The sequence below is a fragment of the Thunnus maccoyii genome, chromosome 5, assembly GCF_910596095.1.
Source record: "Thunnus maccoyii chromosome 5, fThuMac1.1, whole genome shotgun sequence".
NCBI lineage: Eukaryota > Metazoa > Chordata > Actinopteri > Scombriformes > Scombridae > Thunnus > Thunnus maccoyii.
Genome location: NC_056537.1, coordinates 15,093,407 through 15,116,527, shown reverse-complemented (window position 1 = coordinate 15,116,527; position 23,121 = coordinate 15,093,407). Strand labels below are relative to the sequence as shown.

General features: G+C 42.4%; 2 protein-coding genes across 3 annotated transcripts; both read right to left on the bottom strand.

Moving 5' to 3' along the window:
* Positions 1–494: 494 nt before the first annotated feature.
* LOC121897201 (intestinal mucin-like protein) lies at positions 495–6,428 on the bottom strand. 2 transcript variants are annotated; one of them, XM_042411569.1, is made up of 19 exons: positions 5,495–6,428; positions 5,223–5,386; positions 4,904–5,078; positions 4,549–4,799; positions 4,191–4,374; positions 3,888–4,098; positions 3,569–3,744; positions 3,327–3,396; positions 3,044–3,144; positions 2,905–2,936; positions 2,634–2,811; positions 2,425–2,529; positions 2,284–2,324; positions 2,032–2,154; positions 1,836–1,934; positions 1,606–1,734; positions 1,462–1,501; positions 1,256–1,379; positions 495–826 (listed from the first exon to the last, which is right to left on the bottom strand). In XM_042411569.1, exons 2-19 carry the CDS (start codon positions 5,367–5,369, stop codon positions 616–618), a joined length of 2,397 nt encoding a protein of 798 aa, XP_042267503.1. In that variant the 5' UTR covers positions 5,370–5,386; positions 5,495–6,428; the 3' UTR covers positions 495–615. The 2 variants fall into 2 exon arrangements, with proteins under 2 accessions (XP_042267503.1, XP_042267504.1); XM_042411570.1 differs by lacking the exons at positions 4,904–5,078; positions 5,223–5,386; positions 5,495–6,428 and having other exon boundaries at positions 4,191–4,328; positions 4,549–4,602.
* On the bottom strand, positions 5,770–22,774 carry LOC121897332 (mucin-2-like). The gene is made up of 27 exons (XM_042411737.1): positions 22,699–22,774; positions 22,279–22,534; positions 22,068–22,182; positions 21,693–21,783; positions 21,454–21,587; positions 21,144–21,360; positions 20,576–20,701; positions 20,337–20,451; positions 19,770–19,920; positions 19,547–19,660; positions 19,384–19,453; positions 19,140–19,277; positions 18,884–19,048; positions 18,639–18,733; positions 18,425–18,551; positions 18,057–18,312; positions 17,864–17,916; positions 17,680–17,783; positions 17,382–17,533; positions 17,130–17,268; positions 16,774–16,884; positions 16,499–16,678; positions 15,887–16,126; positions 15,627–15,783; positions 14,838–14,966; positions 5,934–14,608; positions 5,770–5,838 (listed from the first exon to the last, which is right to left on the bottom strand). Exons 1-27 carry the CDS (start codon positions 22,772–22,774, stop codon positions 5,770–5,772), a joined length of 12,255 nt encoding a protein of 4,084 aa, XP_042267671.1.
* Between the last annotated feature and the right edge of the window lie 347 nt (positions 22,775–23,121).

Sequence of the window (23,121 nt, the reverse complement as noted above, 5' to 3'; positions counted from 1 at the left end):
CAGAATATATAGCATATGATACTGTCAGTGTGAAGTAAAATGACATCCTAAAAGAAGTAAAAAGGGAAATAGGGGTTAATATTTTCACTGTTCACTTTATTTTCCAGCAGGAGCTCAAAGTAATGTGTCATCAGCTTTAGATGTGTTAAACTGGCTATGGTCAGGTGATAACTTTACTGATCGCTTAATCGATATGGTAATTCAGCTGTGGTAAAGGTTAAACATTAACATTATTACTATCCAAAGGATCCAGAGATGCGTGAGTTGTCTGTTACTTGCCGTCATTCATAGGGAGGGAAAACTGCATTTCCAAACATAATTATTTTTAGATGAAGTTTGGCAAAGAAGTCTGCTGTGTCGTTTCTGGGCACCACTCTGACATTCTAATTTCATGTTGGTGGTCTGTGTGTTATTTGCTGATCAGGCTATGGATCAGGCACCATGTGTTTATTTGAATTTGCTTAAACAAGAAAATAGAAAAGATGAGACATGAATATAGTTGCATCTTTTTATTTGATCAGTTGATAAATACTCTCTCTATAATGTCAATTACATTGTAAGAGATGCAATGATTGTTAGGGCAATAGGGGAAGAACTTTCCATACAGATTTTCAATTACACCAGTGTGAAGCTTCGCCTCTTGCGAGCTGGATATACTGTAGCTGTGGTGCAGTCTGTGTGGCGACAGCCACACTCCTCCGCATGGATGTATGTGTGAGGAACCACTTCTCCATTGAGACATAGCAAGTCAACAGTGCGATTGCTGTAGCGTGTCTCCTTACAGCATGTGCAAGAATGCCGCATAGCACCTGCTGCTCTAGAGTACCTGAAGAAAGCAGAGGTGGGATTAATTAACTTAATCAATTAACTTGAAATTTTTACAAACCATACCAGTGTTTCCCCTAGGTTGGGGGAGGGGGAGTGGGGGGTGATTAGCAGCTGCTTACGCTTACACTTACGCACTGCCCTATTCCTTTAAAGGAGTTAAGCTACCTGCAGTTTCCCAGGCAACAACACGGACTATTATTTACATGCTATTGATTTTCGAATGAATGGGTATTTGGCATCATTTTTGGCATTAAGAAAATATTTTTGGCCTGGTGGCCCACCAGGCCTGTACTATCATAGGGGGAACACTGCATACCTAAGCATTTTTAAAATGTCCAAATGTTTATGGTTTTGTGACTTTCCAGAGGAATGAGAAATGTTCTAATATTGTATTTTTATTATTCTTATAATGTAATATCATCCTTACTTGGTGAAAGTGTTGCAGGATCCCTCACAATATGGAACATCTACCTCCTCCTTAGACCAACAGCCCTTGTGCATAATGTGGATTTTCATGAATTCTAACTTGCAGGCCTTCTCCTTCTCCACACCTTTTCAAAAGAAACACACAGTTAGCTTGTTTTATGTAATTACATTCTATTCAAAAGTAAAGAAAATGTCAAAGATACTCACAAGTTTTACAACAGCCATTTGCTGCAGTTTGAATTGTGTCCTGAGGAGGGGAATATACAACATCAATAGAGTTTCTTTCATAGTAAATTTTTATTCTCAAAGACACAGTCAATCCAGATGAATTTGTTGAAAGTGATAACTTACAGGTTGGCAGTTGCTCTCCTGGAATTGCGGGCAGACAATGTGTGAACGCATGGTTATTAAAGTCTCACCACTCTTAACACAGGTGTAATGCTCACACATATTCCCAGGTGGTGACCAGGTTTCTCCTTGCTGAAGAACAGGAGCACATGCAGATATCAAAATACTGAGATACTTTTGGCTATTAAACTTGAACATGTAAAGGCATAGCCAACAGAGACGATCCAACTTACCGCCAATAAATGTTCGGTATCATTAACATTTAAGACACAGTGTGTATGTACACACCTCCCACAGCATATATCTGAATCCGTTTCCACATATTCATAACCCTGAGAAAAAAGGAGGAATAAGTCGCCAAGTCCAGTTTTACAACTTCACTCTTGTAATTTTTGTGTACATGAAAATAATGGATGTAATTTCTCATACCTTGTCACATTTTTCTTCACATTGCAGAAGCTCACAAGTCATTTTCAATAGACTGGATTTGGGGTCCACCTCATTGGTACAGGTACAATTCTCACATAGATTCCCAGGAATTGAAGCACCAGGCTAGAAAATAAAGAGGAAATGTGTTCAAACTCATGTTTTCAGCCATACAGACCTTAAAGTGCAGCAGAAATCATTAAATGACAAAAGTGATATATTAATGAATTATGTGACAAACTTATTCTTATTTACCTGGTATTCAATTTGTTTGTGGACACAAACCCTCTCAGGATCTAGAATGAAGACGTGAGCCAAGTCAATGAAAGTCATGCGAAAATATCAATGCAGTCATTAGAGTTTATATGAAGTTGAACTGTGAATTCGAGCACTCACCACATGTATGTTCTGGACAGCATTTTCCCTCTGGAACACTAACAGTTGGCCGATATCCAACTGGACATTTCATGATGTTGACTGGGCAAGTATTGCTGCGACACTCTGTGGAGATGATAAAATGGTGAGAGTAAATAGCTAACAGCCATCGTTAAAAATGGACATAAATGTAAAGCATTCTGAAAGACAAATGATGCTACATGTCTTACGGCAGACATAGGAAGTACAGCAGGGGTCTGATGGACTAGTTTGGTTGACAAGGACGAACCCTGGACCAGTGCAGCTTGTTAGAGGTGGTGCTGGGCACACCTTATGCTTGCAAGTCACAGTCTTGGTGGACTCATCACAGATGCAGTTTTGGCATTTGTACTCAAACCTTTCATTTACCTGAAAGAATAAACCACATTAGTGAGTTAATTGTCTCTTGCAACAAGTAAACAACACAGCTGGGATTTTAACTTAGTAGAAGACTTGGCTCACCTCACGAGGAATGCCCTCAGGATCAAGACATCCTGTTGGGAAATGAGCATTGTGGAAAATTAACAATCCCGTAGGACTTAATGAGTGATATGAAATAAACAGCTTAATGATAAGACTAGAGGATATACACCACACTCACCACACTTATCAACACATATGCCGGACTCTTTGTTGAAGAGTTTCATTCCATCAGGACAAAAGCAGCCCTCAGTTGTGAAGTTCATGATTGGATCAATAGGACTGTAAAATGCAATCATAAAGAACAAAATCTATAAAAACAGTTGATGGTACTCCTTTCAGATGTCTAAAAGACAATTGATTTAATACATTGTAGTTGCCATTGTCCATTATGATCCTAGTCTCAGGAAATATGTTTACAATAAACCATAAAATGAATACACTTCATTTTCGTTGAGACTTACTTGTCTTGACAGGTTGGCTGTTCTGCAAGACCACATGCCTTGTAAACTTTGTTTGATGGGCAGTCACTGGCTGTTAATGAAGAAAAGAACTCAATATAATTGGTTCTACATATTACCTACGTACTGTATATAATAAAATGTAAAACAGCCTGTTCAATGTGTGTTAAATGTAAAAACATGAGTTGCCCCTCCTGACTCCACTGATCCCAGCGTTCACAGTAAAATAATTAGGGGGTGCTTACCACACATTGTGGTGTGGTTCCTCCAGTGCACACAAACTCCAGCCTGCACACAGGCAGCAGCATAGGTCTGCAAACTTGTGCACTGCACCGCTGGGTTGGAAACATGGCAGCTATCAAAAACACAACCTTGGTAGAATTTGTCAGGAGCGACAAGGGGATGGCACTCTGCAAACACACTGTGGGAGTAAAACACAAATCAAAACTGGATGAAAAAAAACACTGTTCATATTTTGATAAAATGAAAAATCTGAGAAAAACTGCAAAATATCAAAGTTATGGGGATAAATCAACACCAATAAATGGATTAGAGAATGTCTACCTGCTCTTAAGCAGATCACAAATGGAGTCTAGCTTGCATGGAGATGAGATTTGTGGGGATTCAGGTATGTCGGTGGGGAGTACAAGTGGTATGTTACAGTTGGGTTTGTGAATGTCTGATGCAGGCCAATAGTCAGCCATCACAGCACAATTTTGCAGCAGCCGGCCTCCAGGTAACATGCAGTCATCAGCCTGGTTGTTGTTGCATGTTCCTGTCAGCAGAGTCACATAATAGTTAATATAATTGTCTTATCTCAAACTAATGATTTAATAATGTGACCACTGGAGAGAGAGATGATTTTACCACAATGGCCCTGTGTATTGTTGCCAAAGTATTGATATGGAAGGGTCACACTGAAGCCAGTTATTCCAAATGTAATGATCACTTTTAGGTGAGAGATCTCCAAAACCATGGTAATGCCAGAATTCATGATCTTCACACCTTGTTGTGAATAAGGTAGTTTCAGACTTACTCCATCTATTAAAGCCTAAAGGGAAAAATATGATAACAAAAAATAATATATATATAGTATGACAAAAGGACAACGATCAATCATTGCTATTCCATCTACATTGTCAATAATGATCTACTCAAAGTTAGTCTGGTGAGTTTAAGGAATGGTCATGAGATAAGACTTTCACATGACCATATATTGTTTTACCTCCATATTTGCTTCTCCAAAGTTAAGGTTATGATTCTTGAGTGTGATAATTTGCGATTGATATGATATAATTATAGATCGCGGACAGGAAACATCTTCAGTGGGATCACAATAGACATTATCAATATATATCTTCAAATTATATTTTGGTGACATCTCTTCCATCAAAACATAAGTACAGTTTCCTTGATAACTGTAGAAGAGTCCATCAAATGTGATGTAATGAGGATCTCCCCAGCCTTCACATACACCTGAAAAGAAACAAAAAAAGTTTGAGGTTCTAATCAAAAATGTATTTAACAGGAAAATATAAACATAAATATGTCATATATCCTTTTAACCAAGAATAACTTACAGTCACAAGCGTAATAGTGGCAGCAGTAATTCTCATCATACACAAGAACAGGTTTCTTTCCATTGGTACAAGTGATGGGTTCAAGGGGTGGACATTCATAAGGAATTATTTCAATTGTATTGTTCTCAATGCATCTTGCCAAGGTGCAGTTGCACAGTAAGAATGTCTCATTTTGCTGGTGTAAAATGAAAAAAAGAGAGAAAATCAAGCATATTTTGAAGTATTTAGCAAAAAAGGAAAGGTTATTTGTACTTCTCAAGTACTATGAGTATAACATAAATAGTATGTTTTGATGTGCTAGATAAATTAAGATTCTTACTGCTACACCCCATTCAGGGCAGTCAGGTACAGGTTTGGGTGTGGGTGTAGGAAAAGGCGTCGGCCTGCAAGGTTCAGTCTTGTTGCTAATCTCACAAATATCAGAACATATCATTGTGAGACATACACCTGATCCAATGTGTTCCATGTCAAGTATTTTCTCCCCTAAAGGTGAGGAAAAAAAGGAATACTTGAATAGACAGTGGTAGATCTTTAAAAGAAACAAACTCATATAGCTTGTTATAGACATAATAACTTTATTTACTTTCTTACCTGGCTTATATTGCTTGCCATTAACTACACAGAAGCATTGTGTCGTGGAACTCAGTGTGGTTATTGTTGATGGTGAAGTTTGAGATGCTGGGGTTGTCTGGTTGCTGATAATGGGGGCTGTTGGTGGATGCACTGTGGATGTGGAACCAGTGACAGGTGATTCAGGTGTTGTGGAAATGGAAGTTGTCCCACCAGTTGTACTAGGAGGTACAGAGGTCGGAGATGTAGATTTTGTGGTCGTGGTTGGCTCCTCTGTTGTGGTTGGGGTTGGTCCCTTAGTTGTAGTAGGAGGTACAGCGGTTGGGGTTGTTGATTTTGTGGTTGTGGTTGTCCCACCAGTTGTACTAGGAGGTACAGAGGTCGGAGATGTAGATTTTGTGGTCGTGGTTGGCTCCTCTGTTGTGGTTGAGGTTGGTCCCTTAGTTGTAGTAGGAGGTACAGCGGTTGGGGTTGTTGATTTTGTGGTTGTGGTTGTCCCACCAGTTGTACTAGGAGGTACAGAGGTCGGAGATGTAGATTTTGTGGTCGTGGTTGGCTCCTCTGTTGTGGTTGGGGTTGGTCCCTTAGTTGTACTAGGAGGTACAGCGGTTGGGGTTGTTGATTTTGTGGTTGTGGTTGTCCCACCAGTTGTACTTGGAGGTACAGAGGTCGGAGATGTAGATTTTGTGGTCGTGGTTGGCTCCTCTGTTGTGCTTGCGGTTGGACTCTGAGTTGTACTAGGAGGTACAGCGGTTGGGGTTGTTGATTTTGTAGTTGTGGTTGTCCCACCAGTTGTACTAGGAGGTACAGAGGTCGGAGATGTAGATTTTGTGGTCGTGGTTGGCTCCTCTGTTGTGGTTGGGGTTGGTCCCTTAGTTGTAGTAGGAGGTACAGCGGTTGGGGTTGTTGATTTTGTGGTTGTGGTTGTCCCACCAGTTGTACTTGGAGGTACAGAGGTCGGAGCTGTAGATTTTGTGGTCGTGGTTGGCTCCTCTGTTGTGCTTGTGGTTGGACTCTGAGTTGTACTAGGAGGTACAGCGGTTGGGGTTGTTGATTTTGTAGTTGTGGTTGTCCCACCAGTTGTACTAGGAGGTACAGAGGTTGGAGATGTAGATTTTGTGGTCGTGGTTGGCTCCTCTGTTGTGGTTGGGGTTGGTCCCTTAGTTGTAGTAGGAGGTACAGCGGTTGGGGTTGTTGATTTTGTGGTTGTGGTTGTCCCACCAGTTGTACTTGGAGGTACAGAGGTCGGAGATGTAGATTTTGTGGTCGTGGTTGGCTCCTCTGTTGTGGTTGGGGTTGGTCCCTTAGTTGTACTAGGAGGTACAGCGGTTGGGGTTGTTGATTTTGTGGTTGTGGTTGTCCCACCAGTTGTACTAGGAGGTACAGAGGTCGGAGATGTAGATTTTGTGGTCGTGGTTGGCTCCTCTGTTGTGGTTGGGGTTGGTCCCTTAGTTGTAGTAGGAGGTACAGCGGTTGGGGTTGTTGATTTTGTGGTTGTGGTTGTCCCACCAGTTGTACTTGGAGGTACAGAGGTCGGAGATGTAGATTTTGTGGTCGTGGTTGGCTCCTCTGTTGTGGTTGGGGTTGGTCCCTTAGTTGTAGTAGGAGGTACAGCGGTTGGGGTTGTTGATTTTGTGGTTGTGGTTGTCCCACCAGTTGTACTTGGAGGTACAGAGGTCGGAGATGTAGATTTTGTGGTCGTGGTTGGCTCCTCTGTTGTGCTTGTGGTTGGACTCTGAGTTGTACTAGGAGGTACAGCGGTTGGGGTTGTTGATTTTGTAGTTGTGGTTGTCCCACCAGTTGTACTAGGAGGTACAGAGGTCGGAGATGTAGATTTTGTGGTCGTGGTTGGCTCCTCTGTTGTGGTTGGGGTTGGTCCCTTAGTTGTAGTAGGAGGTACAGCGGTTGGGGTTGTTGATTTTGTGGTTGTGGTTGTCCCACCAGTTGTACTTGGAGGTACAGAGGTCGGAGATGTAGATTTTGTGGTCGTGGTTGGCTCCTCTGTTGTGCTTGTGGTTGGACTCTGAGTTGTACTAGGAGGTACAGCGGTTGGGGTTGTTGATTTTGTAGTTGTGGTTGTCCCACCAGTTGTACTAGGAGGTACAGAGGTCGGAGATGTAGATTTTGTGGTCGTGGTTGGCTCCTCTGTTGTGGTTGGGGTTGGTCCCTTAGTTGTAGTAGGAGGTACAGCGGTTGGGGTTGTTGATTTTGTGGTTGTGGTTGTCCCACCAGTTGTACTTGGAGGTACAGAGGTCGGAGATGTAGATTTTGTGGTCGTGGTTGGCTCCTCTGTTGTGGTTGGGGTTGGTCCCTTAGTTGTACTAGGAGGTACAGCGGTTGGGGTTGTTGATTTTGTGGTTGTGGTTGTCCCACCAGTTGTACTAGGAGGTACAGAGGTCGGAGATGTAGATTTTGTGGTCGTGGTTGGCTCCTCTGTTGTGGTTGGGGTTGGTCCCTTAGTTGTAGTAGGAGGTACAGCGGTTGGGGTTGTTGATTTTGTGGTTGTGGTTGTCCCACCAGTTGTACTAGGAGGTACAGAGGTCGGAGATGTAGATTTTGTGGTCGTGGTTGGCTCCTCTGTTGTGGTTGGGGTTGGTCCCTTAGTTGTAGTAGGAGGTACAGCGGTTGGGGTTGTTGATTTTGTGGTTGTGGTTGTCCCACCAGTTGTACTTGGAGGTACAGAGGTCGGAGATGTAGATTTTGTGGTCGTGGTTGGCTCCTCTGTTGTGCTTGTGGTTGGACTCTGAGTTGTACTAGGAGGTACAGCGGTTGGGGTTGTTGATTTTGTGGTTGTGGTTGTCCCACCAGTTGTACTAGGAGGTACAGAGGTCGGAGATGTAGATTTTGTGGTCGTGGTTGGCTCCTCTGTTGTGGTTGGGGTTGGTCCCTTAGTTGTAGTAGGAGGTACAGCGGTTGGGGTTGTTGATTTTGTGGTTGTGGTTGTCCCACCAGTTGTACTTGGAGGTACAGAGGTCGGAGATGTAGATTTTGTGGTCGTGGTTGGCTCCTCTGTTGTGGTTGGGGTTGGTCCCTTAGTTGTACTAGGAGGTACAGCGGTTGGGGTTGTTGATTTTGTGGTTGTGGTTGTCCCACCAGTTGTACTAGGAGGTACAGAGGTCGGAGATGTAGATTTTGTGGTCGTGGTTGGCTCCTCTGTTGTGGTTGGGGTTGGTCCCTTAGTTGTAGTAGGAGGTACAGCGGTTGGGGTTGTTGATTTTGTGGTTGTGGTTGTCCCACCAGTTGTACTAGGAGGTACAGAGGTCGGAGATGTAGATTTTGTGGTCGTGGTTGGCTCCTCTGTTGTGGTTGGGGTTGGTCCCTTAGTTGTAGTAGGAGGTACAGCGGTTGGGGTTGTTGATTTTGTGGTTGTGGTTGTCCCACCAGTTGTACTTGGAGGTACAGAGGTCGGAGATGTAGATTTTGTGGTCGTGGTTGGCTCCTCTGTTGTGGTTGGGGTTGGTCCCTTAGTTGTAGTAGGAGGTACAGCGGTTGGGGTTGTTGATTTTGTGGTTGTGGTTGTCCCACCAGTTGTACTTGGAGGTACAGAGGTCGGAGATGTAGATTTTGTGGTCGTGGTTGGCTCCTCTGTTGTGGTTGGGGTTGGTCCCTTAGTTGTAGTAGGAGGTACAGCGGTTGGGGTTGTTGATTTTGTGGTTGTGGTTGTCCCACCAGTTGTACTTGGAGGTACAGAGGTCGGAGATGTAGATTTTGTGGTCGTGGTTGGCTCCTCTGTTGTGCTTGTGGTTGGTCCCTTAGTTGTAGTAGGAGGTACAGCGGTTGGGGTTGTTGATTTTGTGGTTGTGGTTGTCCCACCAGTTGTACTAGGAGGTACAGAGGTCGGAGATGTAGATTTTGTGGTCGTGGTTGGCTCCTCTGTTGTGGTTGGGGTTGGTCCCTTAGTTGTAGTAGGAGGTACAGTGGTTGGGGTTGTTGATTTTGTGGTTGTGGTTGTCCCACCAGTTGTACTTGGAGGTACAGAGGTCGGAGATGTAGATTTTGTGGTCGTGGTTGGCTCCTCTGTTGTGCTTGTGGTTGGACTCTGAGTTGTACTAGGAGGTACAGCAGTTGGGGTTGTTGATTTTGTAGTTGTGGTTGTCCCACCAGTTGTACTAGGAGGTACAGAGGTCGGAGATGTAGATTTTGTGGTCGTGGTTGGCTCCTCTGTTGTGGTTGGGGTTGGTCCCTTAGTTGTAGTAGGAGGTACAGCGGTTGGGGTTGTTGATTTTGTGGTTGTGGTTGTCCCACCAGTTGTACTAGGAGGTACAGAGGTCGGAGATGTAGATTTTGTGGTCGTGGTTGGCTCCTCTGTTGTGGTTGGGGTTGGTCCCTTAGTTGTACTAGGAGGTACAGCGGTTGGGGTTGTTGATTTTGTGGTTGTGGTTGTCCCACCAGTTGTACTAGGAGGTACAGAGGTCGGAGATGTAGATTTTGTGGTCGTGGTTGGCTCCTCTGTTGTGGTTGGGGTTGGTCCCTTAGTTGTAGTAGGAGGTACAGCGGTTGGGGTTGTTGATTTTGTGGTTGTGGTTGTCCCACCAGTTGTACTTGGAGGTACAGAGGTCGGAGATGTAGATTTTGTGGTCGTGGTTGGCTCCTCTGTTGTGGTTGGGGTTGGTCCCTTAGTTGTACTAGGAGGTACAGCAGTTGGGGTTGTTGATTTTGTGGTTGTGGTTGTCCCACCAGTTGTACTTGGAGGTACAGAGGTCGGAGATGTAGATTTTGTGGTCGTGGTTGGCTCCTCTGTTGTGGTTGGGGTTGGTCCCTTAGTTGTACTAGGAGGTACAGTGGTTGGGGTTGTTGATTTTGTGGTTGTGGTTGTCCCACCAGTTGTACTTGGAGGTACAGAGGTCGGAGATGTAGATTTTGTGGTCGTGGTTGGCTCCTCTGTTGTGGTTGGGGTTGGTCCCTTAGTTGTACTAGGAGGTACAGCGGTTGGGGTTGTTGATTTTGTGGTTGTGGTTGTCCGACCAGTTGTACTAGGAGGTACAGAGGTCGGAGATGTAGATTTTGTGGTCGTGGTTGGCTCCTCTGTTGTGCTTGTGGTTGGACTCTGAGTTGTAGTAGGAGGTACAGCGGTTGGGGTTGTTGATTTTGTGGTTGTGGTTGTCCCACCAGTTGTACTAGGAGGTACAGAGGTCGGAGATGTAGATTTTGTGGTCGTGGTTGGCTCCTCTGTTGTGGTTGGGGTTGGTCCCTTAGTTGTAGTAGGAGGTACAGCGGTTGGGGTTGTTGATTTTGTGGTTGTGGTTGTCCCACCAGTTGTACTTGGAGGTACAGAGGTCGGAGATGTAGATTTTGTGGTCGTGGTTGGCTCCTCTGTTGTGCTTGTGGTTGGACTCTGAGTTGTACTAGGAGGTACAGCGGTTGGGGTTGTTGATTTTGTGGTTGTGGTTGTCCCACCAGTTGTACTAGGAGGTACAGAGGTCGGAGATGTAGATTTTGTGGTCGTGGTTGGCTCCTCTGTTGTGGTTGGGGTTGGTCCCTTAGTTGTAGTAGGAGGTACAGTGGTTGGGGTTGTTGATTTTGTGGTTGTGGTTGTCCCACCAGTTGTACTTGGAGGTACAGAGGTCGGAGATGTAGATTTTGTGGTCGTGGTTGGCTCCTCTGTTGTGCTTGTGGTTGGACTCTGAGTTGTACTAGGAGGTACAGCGGTTGGGGTTGTTGATTTTGTAGTTGTGGTTGTCCCACCAGTTGTACTAGGAGGTACAGAGGTCGGAGATGTAGATTTTGTGGTCGTGGTTGGCTCCTCTGTTGTGGTTGGGGTTGGTCCCTTAGTTGTAGTAGGAGGTACAGCGGTTGGGGTTGTTGATTTTGTGGTTGTGGTTGTCCCACCAGTTGTACTTGGAGGTACAGAGGTCGGAGATGTAGATTTTGTGGTCATGGTTGGCTCCTCTGTTGTGGTTGGGGTTGGTCCCTTAGTTGTACTAGGAGGTACAGCGGTTGGGGTTGTTGATTTTGTGGTTGTGGTTGTCCCACCAGTTGTACTAGGAGGTACAGAGGTCGGAGATGTAGATTTTGTGGTCGTGGTTGGCTCCTCTGTTGTGGTTGGGGTTGGTCCCTTAGTTGTAGTAGGAGGTACAGCGGTTGGGGTTGTTGATTTTGTGGTTGTGGTTGTCCCACCAGTTGTACTTGGAGGTACAGAGGTCGGAGATGTAGATTTTGTGGTCGTGGTTGGCTCCTCTGTTGTGGTTGGGGTTGGTCCCTTAGTTGTACTAGGAGGTACAGCGGTTGGGGTTGTTGATTTTGTGGTTGTGGTTGTCCCACCAGTTGTACTTGGAGGTACAGAGGTCGGAGATGTAGATTTTGTGGTCGTGGTTGGCTCCTCTGTTGTGGTTGGGGTTGGTCCCTTAGTTGTACTAGGAGGTACAGTGGTTGGGGTTGTTGATTTTGTGGTTGTGGTTGTCCCACCAGTTGTACTTGGAGGTACAGAGGTCGGAGATGTAGATTTTGTGGTCGTGGTTGGCTCCTCTGTTGTGGTTGGGGTTGGTCCCTTAGTTGTACTAGGAGGTACCGCGGTTGGGGTTGTTGATTTTGTGGTTGTGGTTGTCCCACCAGTTGTACTAGGAGGTACAGAGGTCGGAGATGTAGATTTTGTGGTCGTGGTTGGCTCCTCTGTTGTGCTTGTGGTTGGACTCTGAGTTGTAGTAGGAGGTACAGCGGTTGGGGTTGTTGATTTTGTGGTTGTGGTTGTCCCACCAGTTGTACTAGGAGGTACAGAGGTCGGAGATGTAGATTTTGTGGTCGTGGTTGGCTCCTCTGTTGTGCTTGTGGTTGGACTCTGAGTTGTACTAGGAGGTACAGCGGTTGGGGTTGTTGATTTTGTGGTTGTGGTTGTCCCACCAGTTGTACTTGGAGGTACAGAGGTCGGAGATGTAGATTTTGTGGTCGTGGTTGGCTCCTCTGTTGTGGTTGGGGTTGGTCCCTTAGTTGTACTAGGAGGTACAGCGGTTGGGGTTGTTGATTTTGTGGTTGTGGTTGTCCCACCAGTTGTACTAGGAGGTACAGAGGTCGGAGATGTAGATTTTGTGGTCGTGGTTGGCTCCTCTGTTGTGGTTGGGGTTGGTCCCTTAGTTGTAGTAGGAGGTACAGCGGTTGGGGTTGTTGATTTTGTGGTTGTGGTTGTCCCACCAGTTGTACTTGGAGGTACAGAGGTCGGAGATGTAGATTTTGTGGTCGTGGTTGGCTCCTCTGTTGTGCTTGTGGTTGGACTCTGAGTTGTACTAGGAGGTACAGCGGTTGGGGTTGTTGATTTTGTAGTTGTGGTTGTCCCACCAGTTGTACTAGGAGGTACAGAGGTCGGAGATGTAGATTTTGTGGTTGTGGTTGGCTCCTCTGTTGTGGTTGGGGTTGGTCCCTTAGTTGTAGTAGGAGGTACAGCGGTTGGGGTTGTTGATTTTGTGGCTGTGGTTGGCTCCTCTGTTGTGGTTGTGGTTGGTCCCTTAGTTGTGATAATAGGTGTATTTGTTGGGGTTGTGCTTCCACATATGTTTACCTCACAACAAACTCTGATCTTATAGTTGAAGCACTTGAATGGACGGCTTTTCTGGTCCTCTTTTCTACATATTAAGCCAATTTCCAAATCACAGGAAACAACTTGGTGAGTTTCACTCAAATAGTCATCGAAATCCATGTCAGGTTGAGCTGCTGATCTACAATCAATTTCATTTGGTTTTTCACATATTTTTTTACCACTATTTGTGATGTTCTCATATGTTTCCCAGTCACTTTTGTCCTCTTCTGGATTATGTACATCATACCAGTCTGACCACTCACACGTATTAATACATGGAGTAGTGGCAGAAGTTGTCCCTGGAGTTGTAGAAGGCGATTCAGTTGGTGAAGTTGTCGATTTTGTGGTTGTCCTTTGAGTTGTAGTAGGAGGTTCGGTGGTCAGGGTTGTAGATTTTATGGTTGTTGTTGGCCCCTCTGTTGTGGTTGTGGTTAGCCCCTCTGTTGTAGTTGGGGGTCCTGTTGGTGTGGTTGTAGATTCTGTGGTTGTGGTTTGCTCTTCAGTTGTTCTAGTAGGGAGGGCTGTGGGGCTTACAGTTGGCTTTAGAGTTGTAGTACCGGTTTCAGTTACCGTTGGCACAGGTGTAGAAGTTGTCCCTGGAGTTGTAGAGGGCGGTTCAGTTGGTGAAGTTGTCGATTTTGTGGTTGTCCTTTGAGTTGTAGTAGGAGGTTCGGTGGTCAGGGTTGTAGATTTTGTGGTTGTTGGGCTTACAGTTGGCTTTAGAGTTGTAGTACCGGGTTCAGTTACCGTTGTCACAGGTGTAGAAGTTGTCCCTGGAGTTGTAGAGGGCAGTTCAGTTGGTGAAGTTGTCGATTTTGTGGTTGTTGTTGGCCCCTCTGTTGTAGTTGGGGGTCCTGTTGGTGTGGTTGTAGATTCTGTGGTTGTGGTTTGCTCTTCAGTTGTTCTAGTAGGGAGGGCTGTGGGGCTTACAGTTGGCTTTAGAGTTGTAGTACCGGTTTCAGTTACCGTTGGCACAGGTGTAGAAGTTGTCCCTGGAGTTGTAGAGGGCGGTTCAGTTGGTGAAGTTGTCGATTTTGTGGTTGTCCTTTGAGTTGTAGTAGGAGGTTCGGTGGTCAGGGTTGTAGATTTTGTGGTTGTTGGGCTTACAGTTGGCTTTAGAGTTGTAGTACCGGGTTCAGTTACCGTTGTCACAGGTGTAGAAGTTGTCCCTGGAGTTGTAGAGGGCGGTTCAGTTGGTGAAGTTGTCGATTTTGTGGTTGTTGTTGGCCCCTCTGTTGTAGTTGGGGGTCCTGTTGGTGTGGTTGTAGATTCTGTGGTTGTGGTTTGCTCTTCAGTTGTTCTAGTAGGGAGGGCTGTGGGGCTTACAGTTGGCTTTAGAGTTGTAGTACCGGTTTCAGTTACCGTTGTCACAGGTGTAGTGACTGTAGTAATCGTTGGTGATGTTGATGGTGAAACAGTTGTTGTAGAGCAGGTTTCATTTATAAATGTTATTGTTGTATTAATACAGATTGCGTAGTAGCACATTCCCATGTTGTCAGTCACATTGTAAATAACGTCATGGTCTTCATATCTAGTCCCGTTGTAAAAGCAACCTTCACATTCCTCCACACATTCCTGCTTCTCCTCATCAAATATGGGCTTATCTTCAGGGCAAACAGGGTAACAGCCTGTAAAAGTCAGAGCATAAAGAACCATACATTATGCTTTAACAATAAGAGCATTGTTATTAACATTGTTTTTTAAAATCTTGGAAACTGATACTGGCCTGGTTTGTTTTAATATTTTATGACATAAAGTACACCAAATAGGATCAGCTCAGCATTAGGTTAAAATTTTATTTCAACTTAATGCACATTTATTTAAGGAAAGACAGTATGTTGTGAATTGACCTCTTACCTTCCAGGTTGGGTATAGGGTTGCTACAATTTCCTTGTGGATTCAAACAGGTCTTGTAGCAAGGTGTGTGACAAGGATTGTAGTGCCACTTGCATTCACCCGGGTCATTGTAGTAGTCACAAAAGACAGCTAGAATGAAAAGAAACAAGATATGTTTTTAAATAAAGGAAATGTTGACTAATAATAACTAATTTAATCTCTGTAAAATGTGTCACTCAGTGAAAGAGATAAACTTAAATTCCACCTAAAACATTCTAGCATTATATTTCTTTTAGGCCTGAGAATTGCATTTAGTTCTAGCTAAATGTAGGAAATAATCACTTTCTAAAATGCTCACTGTTGAATAACAAACTTGAAGGCAATTTTGAAAGAAAAAAAAAAAACAGCCAGAAAACAAAACAACTAAAAACACTCAGTTACATTTTGTTAGACTAAATTACACAGAATTTAAGAATATAATAATCTAAAGCTTCTATGTACATAAATTATTTTACCTTTGATTAAATTTGGTGTCAACTCACATATTTGTTACATTTTCAAGATGAGTAAATGTGGCTAATGTCTCAATATTCTATATATTTAGAGGAAAAAATAAACAGCAGAATATTAGACACCTTGTTTATAAAGAAAAGAATAACACAACCAAGAAAACATCACACACATTTTGAAAAATCTCACAGTCTCTGGGTTCAATGCTGCTGGGGTTATAAGAATTTGGGGATCTAAAAACTGGGTTTTGGGACAAAAAAAGCTGTAAGACCTCAATTTAATTTAAGTTTGATTACTTACGACAGATTTCTGGAGTTCTCCATGCAACACAGACACCAGCCTCATTACAAGCTTGAGCATAAGCTGCAACTGCTGAGCAGAAACATTCACAGTCTCCTCCAGTGTCACAGGCACAGGAATCTTTCACACAGTTATCATAAAATGGACGAGGATCTACCTGTTCAGTTATCAAAATGTAAGATAGATTTTAAAAAACGATTTTAATATTTTAAACCATGGAACTTGAAATAATGATAAATCAGAAACAAATATGTCATTACCTTATTGCGGCAGTTTTTGAACGTATCTCCAGTTATAATGCTGCACATCATTTTTGCCCAGTGATGTCGATTGGGTGTTGCTCCACAAGGATCTACATTTGTGTCCACATCTGGGCAAGTGCTAGACACTTTCCAGCTGTTAGCAAATTCTAACGGATTGCTCACTGTCAGCTGACCTTGGGTGGTAAAGTCATTCTGTCCATCACCATCAAAATCTCCACACAAGCCACATACCTCTCCCTGTACAGCCAAACAAAAGAGTCACAGAGTTATTTTACATATAGGGACGATATTCAATATTGATAGTCTTTCGCATTACAAGGAACATGCAGGAATTATTATACCTGTATAATATTGACAAACACAATATTCTATTTTATTGACTTCATATATTATGAAATATTTTAAATAGTGCCTCCGGGATTTCAGCAATGGTACTCTATATCAATACCATTGCTGTACCAAGCTTTAGTGGCACTAGAACATGATCCGCCAAGACAGCGATACTACAGATGAGCAAAGAAACGCACAGCGTCTCAAAAATCTAGTTTTAAAATCTTCATCATTCATCATCACTAAAACAATTTAGTGTTCAGTTAAACTTTGACTCACCCTGTGCTGTGGTTCCAACAGGATGCGAACAGTTGTTTTGCGATCCCACATCACTGCCAGACCAATGGCAGATTCTATGACCAGATACAAGCCAACCCTTCTTATTTTGTACTGAATCTGACTGCCATATCCCAGGTCCGTCTCTTCATATTTACCCTTTGACAGTTTAACTTCCTTTTGCTGCAATATTAAGGAGGTTTAGGTTGTTTTTATTGCAATGTAAAAACTGTTGTTTGATATATTACTACAATGTCAGGTGTTGTATGAAGTCTTACCCCCAGTTGGATTCGGACAGTTTTGGAGCATGTGGTGCCAGTAGTGCCACATGGTACATTTTCTGTGATAACTCCAAAGTTGTCCTGTACTGTTTTATTGCCACATTTGTTCTTAAAAGAGAGAGAGATTGTATAATTATCTGCACTTTTATTCATATTCCTTATTATGAGAAGCAGTCATCTTAAAGTGAATGGAGGTAAACATAGCTTAATTCAGTGAAAACACTGATGTTCAAGAATAACAGTAAGTCATAATTCTATGAATGTCATATCTATTCATTTCTGAGATGAAGGGTGGTGAGCAGAATAAGGTGAGGAAAACTGTAATTTGGATGATTTTGATATCCATTGTTTACCTTCATTGCAACATAGGCACAATGTCCTTGAAACCCATATGTTCGCTGATCAAATGTGTTGTAATGACCACTTCCATAAATAACGCAGGTTCCTGAGCATTTTTTCTCTGTGCACTCCCATTTTCCACTTTTGCAGGTACTAGGTGAATTAGAAATAGTAAATATAACAGTGTTGTTTATACTATAATGAAGTAAAACACTCAGACGTATATTATATTTGTTTATCATGGTCTGATCTTAACAAGGTCATACCAGGTGTTGCACTTGTTAGGAATTCGTGTTCCACGGAGATAGAGATGCCCATTGTGCTGACATGGACATTCATGTTCTTTCACACAGGAACCTTTGCCATCATCAACAAGGCCTAATGGACAGCGACAGCCTGATTTACACTCTGTGGAGTCCTGGAAGGATAAGAAGATCACAGCAATAGAAAACATTGCATCTCCAGTGTAATATACTGTCCACCATTAAATTCAGGAAATACATATTAGATCTAGTCATTTGTGAGTGAGAGGTAAATTTGGACAAAGTGGCAAAAATGGCTCACACAATCATCGCTGTCCAGATTTAAACAAGTTCGAGCACACTGTAGTCCAAGCTCTCCTTTGCCAGCAGTGGAGCAGTTGAAGAACACTTTTGGAGAGGGGCATGCTGTAACAGAAGTAGAAACTGATTTCATATATATTGTATCAACAATATGCTTGTGTTGTATTTGAAAAAAAAAAACTTACCTGATGAGCGGGGTCCCCAAGAACGGCAATGAAGCTTTCCATTAGTGCACACACTAGAAGAAGACACAAAAGATATAGCATACAACACAAGGGGATTTAAAAACTAACAGTTCACTTTCTATAAAGTAAAATCATCAGTCTAGGATAATAGATTTGAAGTCTGATGTCACTGAAATGGAAACAACTGACTAACCAGTGTTCGTCCTTCATGTTTATAGACTTTCCTGGCTTGATGTAGACTTCGTCGTGGTAGCAGGGACATTTTGCCATGGGGACGCATTTGCCATTTTCATTTAGGTAGAGACCCTCAGGACAGGAGCAGCCATCCACAGGCAAGAAGTCAGAAGTGCAGCTCTGCTGCTCTGAGCCCAGTGATCTACACGTCAACTGGCATCTCTGATGCTTGTAAGAGAAGGTCTGAGATGCTGGGCAGCTCCTTGTGTATTTATCTGTTTTGCGCACGATATGAGAATGGTTATTTAATAGTTTTATGAATAACTAATGAAAGGGAAGATGTTAATCAAACTCCAGAAATCATCACTCAAATAAAGAAATCCTTACCACACACATTGTCTCTCCAATTTGTCAAGAACACTCCCATAGATGCACAAGCTCGTGCATAGGAGGACAAGACGGCACACAGACAGGCCTCACTCTTCTCGCAGTTACAGGTTGCGTAAATACACCGCTGCAGAAGACAGCAAACACTTTTAGAAAATTACAGTCTTATCGCAATTAAATCAATGAAATACCAACAGAAAATGTTTTTCTGTACCTTAGAATATATCTCAGGATCCACCACTGAATGGCACTGTGTGAAGGTACTATTTGGACTTATTAGCAAGGCGCACCAATGTTTGGCGTATCCCTCTGAGAGTGAAGAAACAGTAATTCTTTTATTTTTAATGTCTACAACAGTGTTCGACTGTCTAATAGCCTTAAATATAAAATATTTGCAGACAAGGTATCAGTGTTTAAATCACCAGATAACCAGTAGAATAAGTGACCAGAATTGTTTACCATTTTCCACACTGAGGGAACAGGGGTCATCAAGTCTTTCCTCTCTGTCTTGGCACATGAGGTTAGTTTTCCATGAGTTACTAAAAGTGGCTGCTGTTCCCTCCACAATCCCCTGAGGAGTCTTCATGTCATCAGACAGGATCATGTTGTAGTTACCACACAAACCTGATGATGCCAAATATTTTAGAATCAGACAGTATTCTGACATATTTTTGATGATACCAATGCTTCATGTTAGGAAAAATGTAAAACTTACCACGTGTCTTTGATTTGTAGCTCTGGTCCAGGCTGACATACACTTGCATGACAGGCACATGCTGGATTTGAATTTGCAATCCAAAACTTGTCTGGAGCAAAATGTGAAAGGATGAAGCGTGGAATATGTTGATGTCACCTTTGAAAGAAGAGAAATACAAACAATAGTATAATATTTTGATGTCATAGCATGAATGAAGGATGAAAATAATATATTTAATACTGCTTCTTACTGTGTGACCTACCTGAGTGGTACGGCAAACTAATGGTCTGCATATTCTGCTTTACTGCCCCATCAGAAGTGAACATTAATACCTGAATATAAACAGAATTGATCATTTAAGTGTTGCAGATATGTGCGAATTAATAAATGTCGACAGTCATCTCAAGTGACAGGCTTTAACTCACATTGTTTCTGTCATTGTTCAGCAGGATTTTAAGGGCCTTAAGACAAGTGTCAAACTCTTGGTTTGCACATGGCGCCAACTGTACCAGGATGGTGAACTTTGGACCAGCATCATTCTGAAATATACACAGTACGAGAACAACTACATAAGTAACATTGGATTTATTTTACATCAACTGATTATATATTTTCTCCAAGTGAATTGTATGAATATGAATCATTCACCTTGTTTTCCACCTTGGCCAAGGTGTAATAACAGTCTCCATGGAAGGTGAAAGTTTTCCCATCAAAGGTAGTTACATGTGAACCCTCTTCAACAGCACATGTGGCAGGTATTTGAAGGCTCTCACAAACCCATCTTCCTTCAGAACATGTACTGAAACAACACAAACAGTTTGAGGTTTACAAAAAATTACACATGATTAATGAGACCAGATAATTCATTATGCTAAAATGGACTGCATTTATAAAGCACCTTTCTAGTCTTCTGACCACTCAAAGCGCTTTACACTACATGCCACATTGATCCATTCACATTCATACACTAATGGCAGAGGCTGCCATGCAAAGCATCAACCTGTACATCAGGAGGAGTTTCTAATCATTCAGACACACGCACCAATGGCACAGCCTTTGGGAGCAATTTGGGGTTCAATATCTTGCCCAAGGACATTTCAACATGCAAACCGGAGGAGCTAGGAATCGAACCACCAATCTTCCAATTAGTGGACAACCTGCTTTACCTCCTGAGCCACAGCCACCCCAATTAACATTATGAAATATTTGACTTACCAATTCTTTCTGTCCTGTCGGTAGACGTCACCAGAGTTATAGATTTTGTCATGCTTGCACTGACATTCAGATTGAGCAATGCACCCTCTCATGGAAATATCATCAAACACAGTTCCTGAAATAGAAATGTGTGACATTGGAGGTCACAGTTATATAAAAGTGTAATTATAAGTGAAGCAGGAAACTATAAGCAGTATTATGTAGTGACAAACATGGGTTAACATGTGAAGAGCACTAACCAGGAGGACAGAAGCAGCCGTCCATTTTGTGATCCTCACACAGTGAACTTGTGTCCGAGTGTGTGCAAGTATCCATGCAAGGAGAACCACTCTCTTCATAAACCATGTTGTATAGGCACTGTTTAGCTGTGAAGAGATAGTACAATTGAAATAAACTGAGGTCAATGTGAAGTATTCCATAGTATACCAAAGGTGAATGTACAGTAACTAACTTGATTTTTTCCTTTAGTGTAACAAAGTATTTCTGTGTACTTGCAAAATCATATGGAGAACTTTAACACAGTAACTTCACTGCGTTAAAGTCAGCCAAGTAGAATTTTTCTGGCCTCCCTTTATGCAGTTTTTCAAAATATAATCTAGTTTAAAACTCTAAACTGCATTACAAAATCACATTTAATAAACTTTAATAAAATCACATTAAATAATTTTCTCACAGTAAATCAGTTACTTTTTTCTGAGTACATTTTAAATTAGTTGCTTTTCAGTGAGCTGATGTCAGTGTTTCAGTACTCTTTTCAACCATTATCATACAACATGTAAAGATGATGACAAAGCAGAAAAACATTACCACAGAACTGAGGTGTCCTCCAGTTGGGAGGCTGTCCTCCAGCATGGGAACACTGTCTAGAGAACTCAGACAGTGTGCTGCAGACACATGAGTCATTTGTACTGTTGATGCAGCCACACATGTCCTGCACACAGGCTTGGATGTAAGGCTCAGGGTTAATCAGTTTGGTGCAGGAGCTCCAGGACTCTGAACGTAGCATCTGTTTACAGGTGGTTTGCTAAAGGTGAAAAAGTAATTAGTAGAGACATAATTACTTTGTTGCAGGATATATTACTACATATTGCTAATACTAGGTGGATAACAAACTCACAAACTCCTTGCAAGAATCCCGCACGGTCTGTTTCTCTGGTGATTCATCCTCCTGTTCATAGGGGTCCTCACAATCATCGTTTGGACGGTGGGCTTTCTGTTTGTTGCCAAACTCAATGGGGCTAATTTTGAGGCCTGCATGTGATTATATTCATAGTGTTGCATGTCAAAGATACAGTAAAAGACTGAATGTGTTTGCCAAAACATAAAATGAATTAATACATCAAGTGAATAACCAACCATTATGAATGAACTCATTGTAGACAGAAACACCATTGAAGTCTCCACAAAGTCCACAAGTACGATTAGCATAATCCTGATCCACCTCTACCTACAATAGACACAGCAACACAGCAAGGGATTATAACAAGTTCTAGGTTTTTGCAATTTAAATAACAATTATGTACTAAGAAAATATTAAAAGGCAAAGAAAGTGATTTTATTCATGATGAAAATATATAAATATGACCAAGTACATTGAGCCAGTTCCTCTGGCATACTATGAATAATTTACAGACCAAAATTTCTCTAATGTTCTCGATGTGATACAACAATCTGTTTCTATGTCACACACATAAAGTGCAGTAGATGAAAACATTTATTTTGAGCTTTTACCATGACTGCATCATCACCATTCCACATGACAGTAATGCCAACTTTGGACTGGAGCTTGATGTAAACAGCATTTTTTTCCACTTGTACCCCAGCATTGTAGTATGGCATCTTGACACTGGGAGAGAGAGAATGTTAACTTAATCAAAACACACAAATGTCAGAGAAGAGTGAAGTACAGTTGCTTGAACAGGCTATGTGACTTTTTACTCACGGAAGGTCATTCACAGTGACCTGGCTCTTGGTGAGGTGGAAAGAAAGGTCATTGATGGTAACCACCACATAACTGACTGTAGCGTCTCCATCATTCTCCTTCCTCTTCATGTGCACCGAGAACTCCTGGTAAGAGTCATGGCAGTCAGAGGCCAAGTTGTATTCACACATACCAGGAAACTGGTAAACATCACCGTCAAAGGTCTTGAAGTGCTCTCTGCCCCATGTGCTGCAGATGCTGCTGACATGGTTGCGAACTGGGGAAGATTAAAAAGTTTGGAAAACAGTTTGAGCAACAAAATGTTTCAGCCTAACCAAAATTAAAGACAGTGCTGAACAATATGTATTCATGTATGTGTGTAGCACAGCAACCCATTCAACCAAAAGAGCTCCACAGTATCCAAAACAATCTGAATCTTACCCTGTCTGGCTTGGACATCCTTGATGCTGGCAACAGACAATGCAAGGAAACACAACCACACACATTTCCACCTCATGATTGCCACTGTGGGCTTGCTGTCACCAAAGCAGGTAATAAGTCCGACTGTTCTCGACAGCCCTTTATATTGAGACTTGTGAGATGAGTGGGAACTCAAGTTTTATTGCTAGGACATGACAAACATGTGCTGAATGAATGTCTGACGCCTTTCACAAGTCCCATATAATTATTCCAACATCCTCCTTATCTCTTGATTGAGCAAATATGCTTGCACTTCAATTAAGAATTTATATTTCCAGAGGAATTGGCAGCAATAAAACAGTAAGGTCCACTGTTCCAAACTTATTCTTCAATGTCAAAGAGTGAACAAGTTTTGAAAATGTAACAGATACACACACACACACA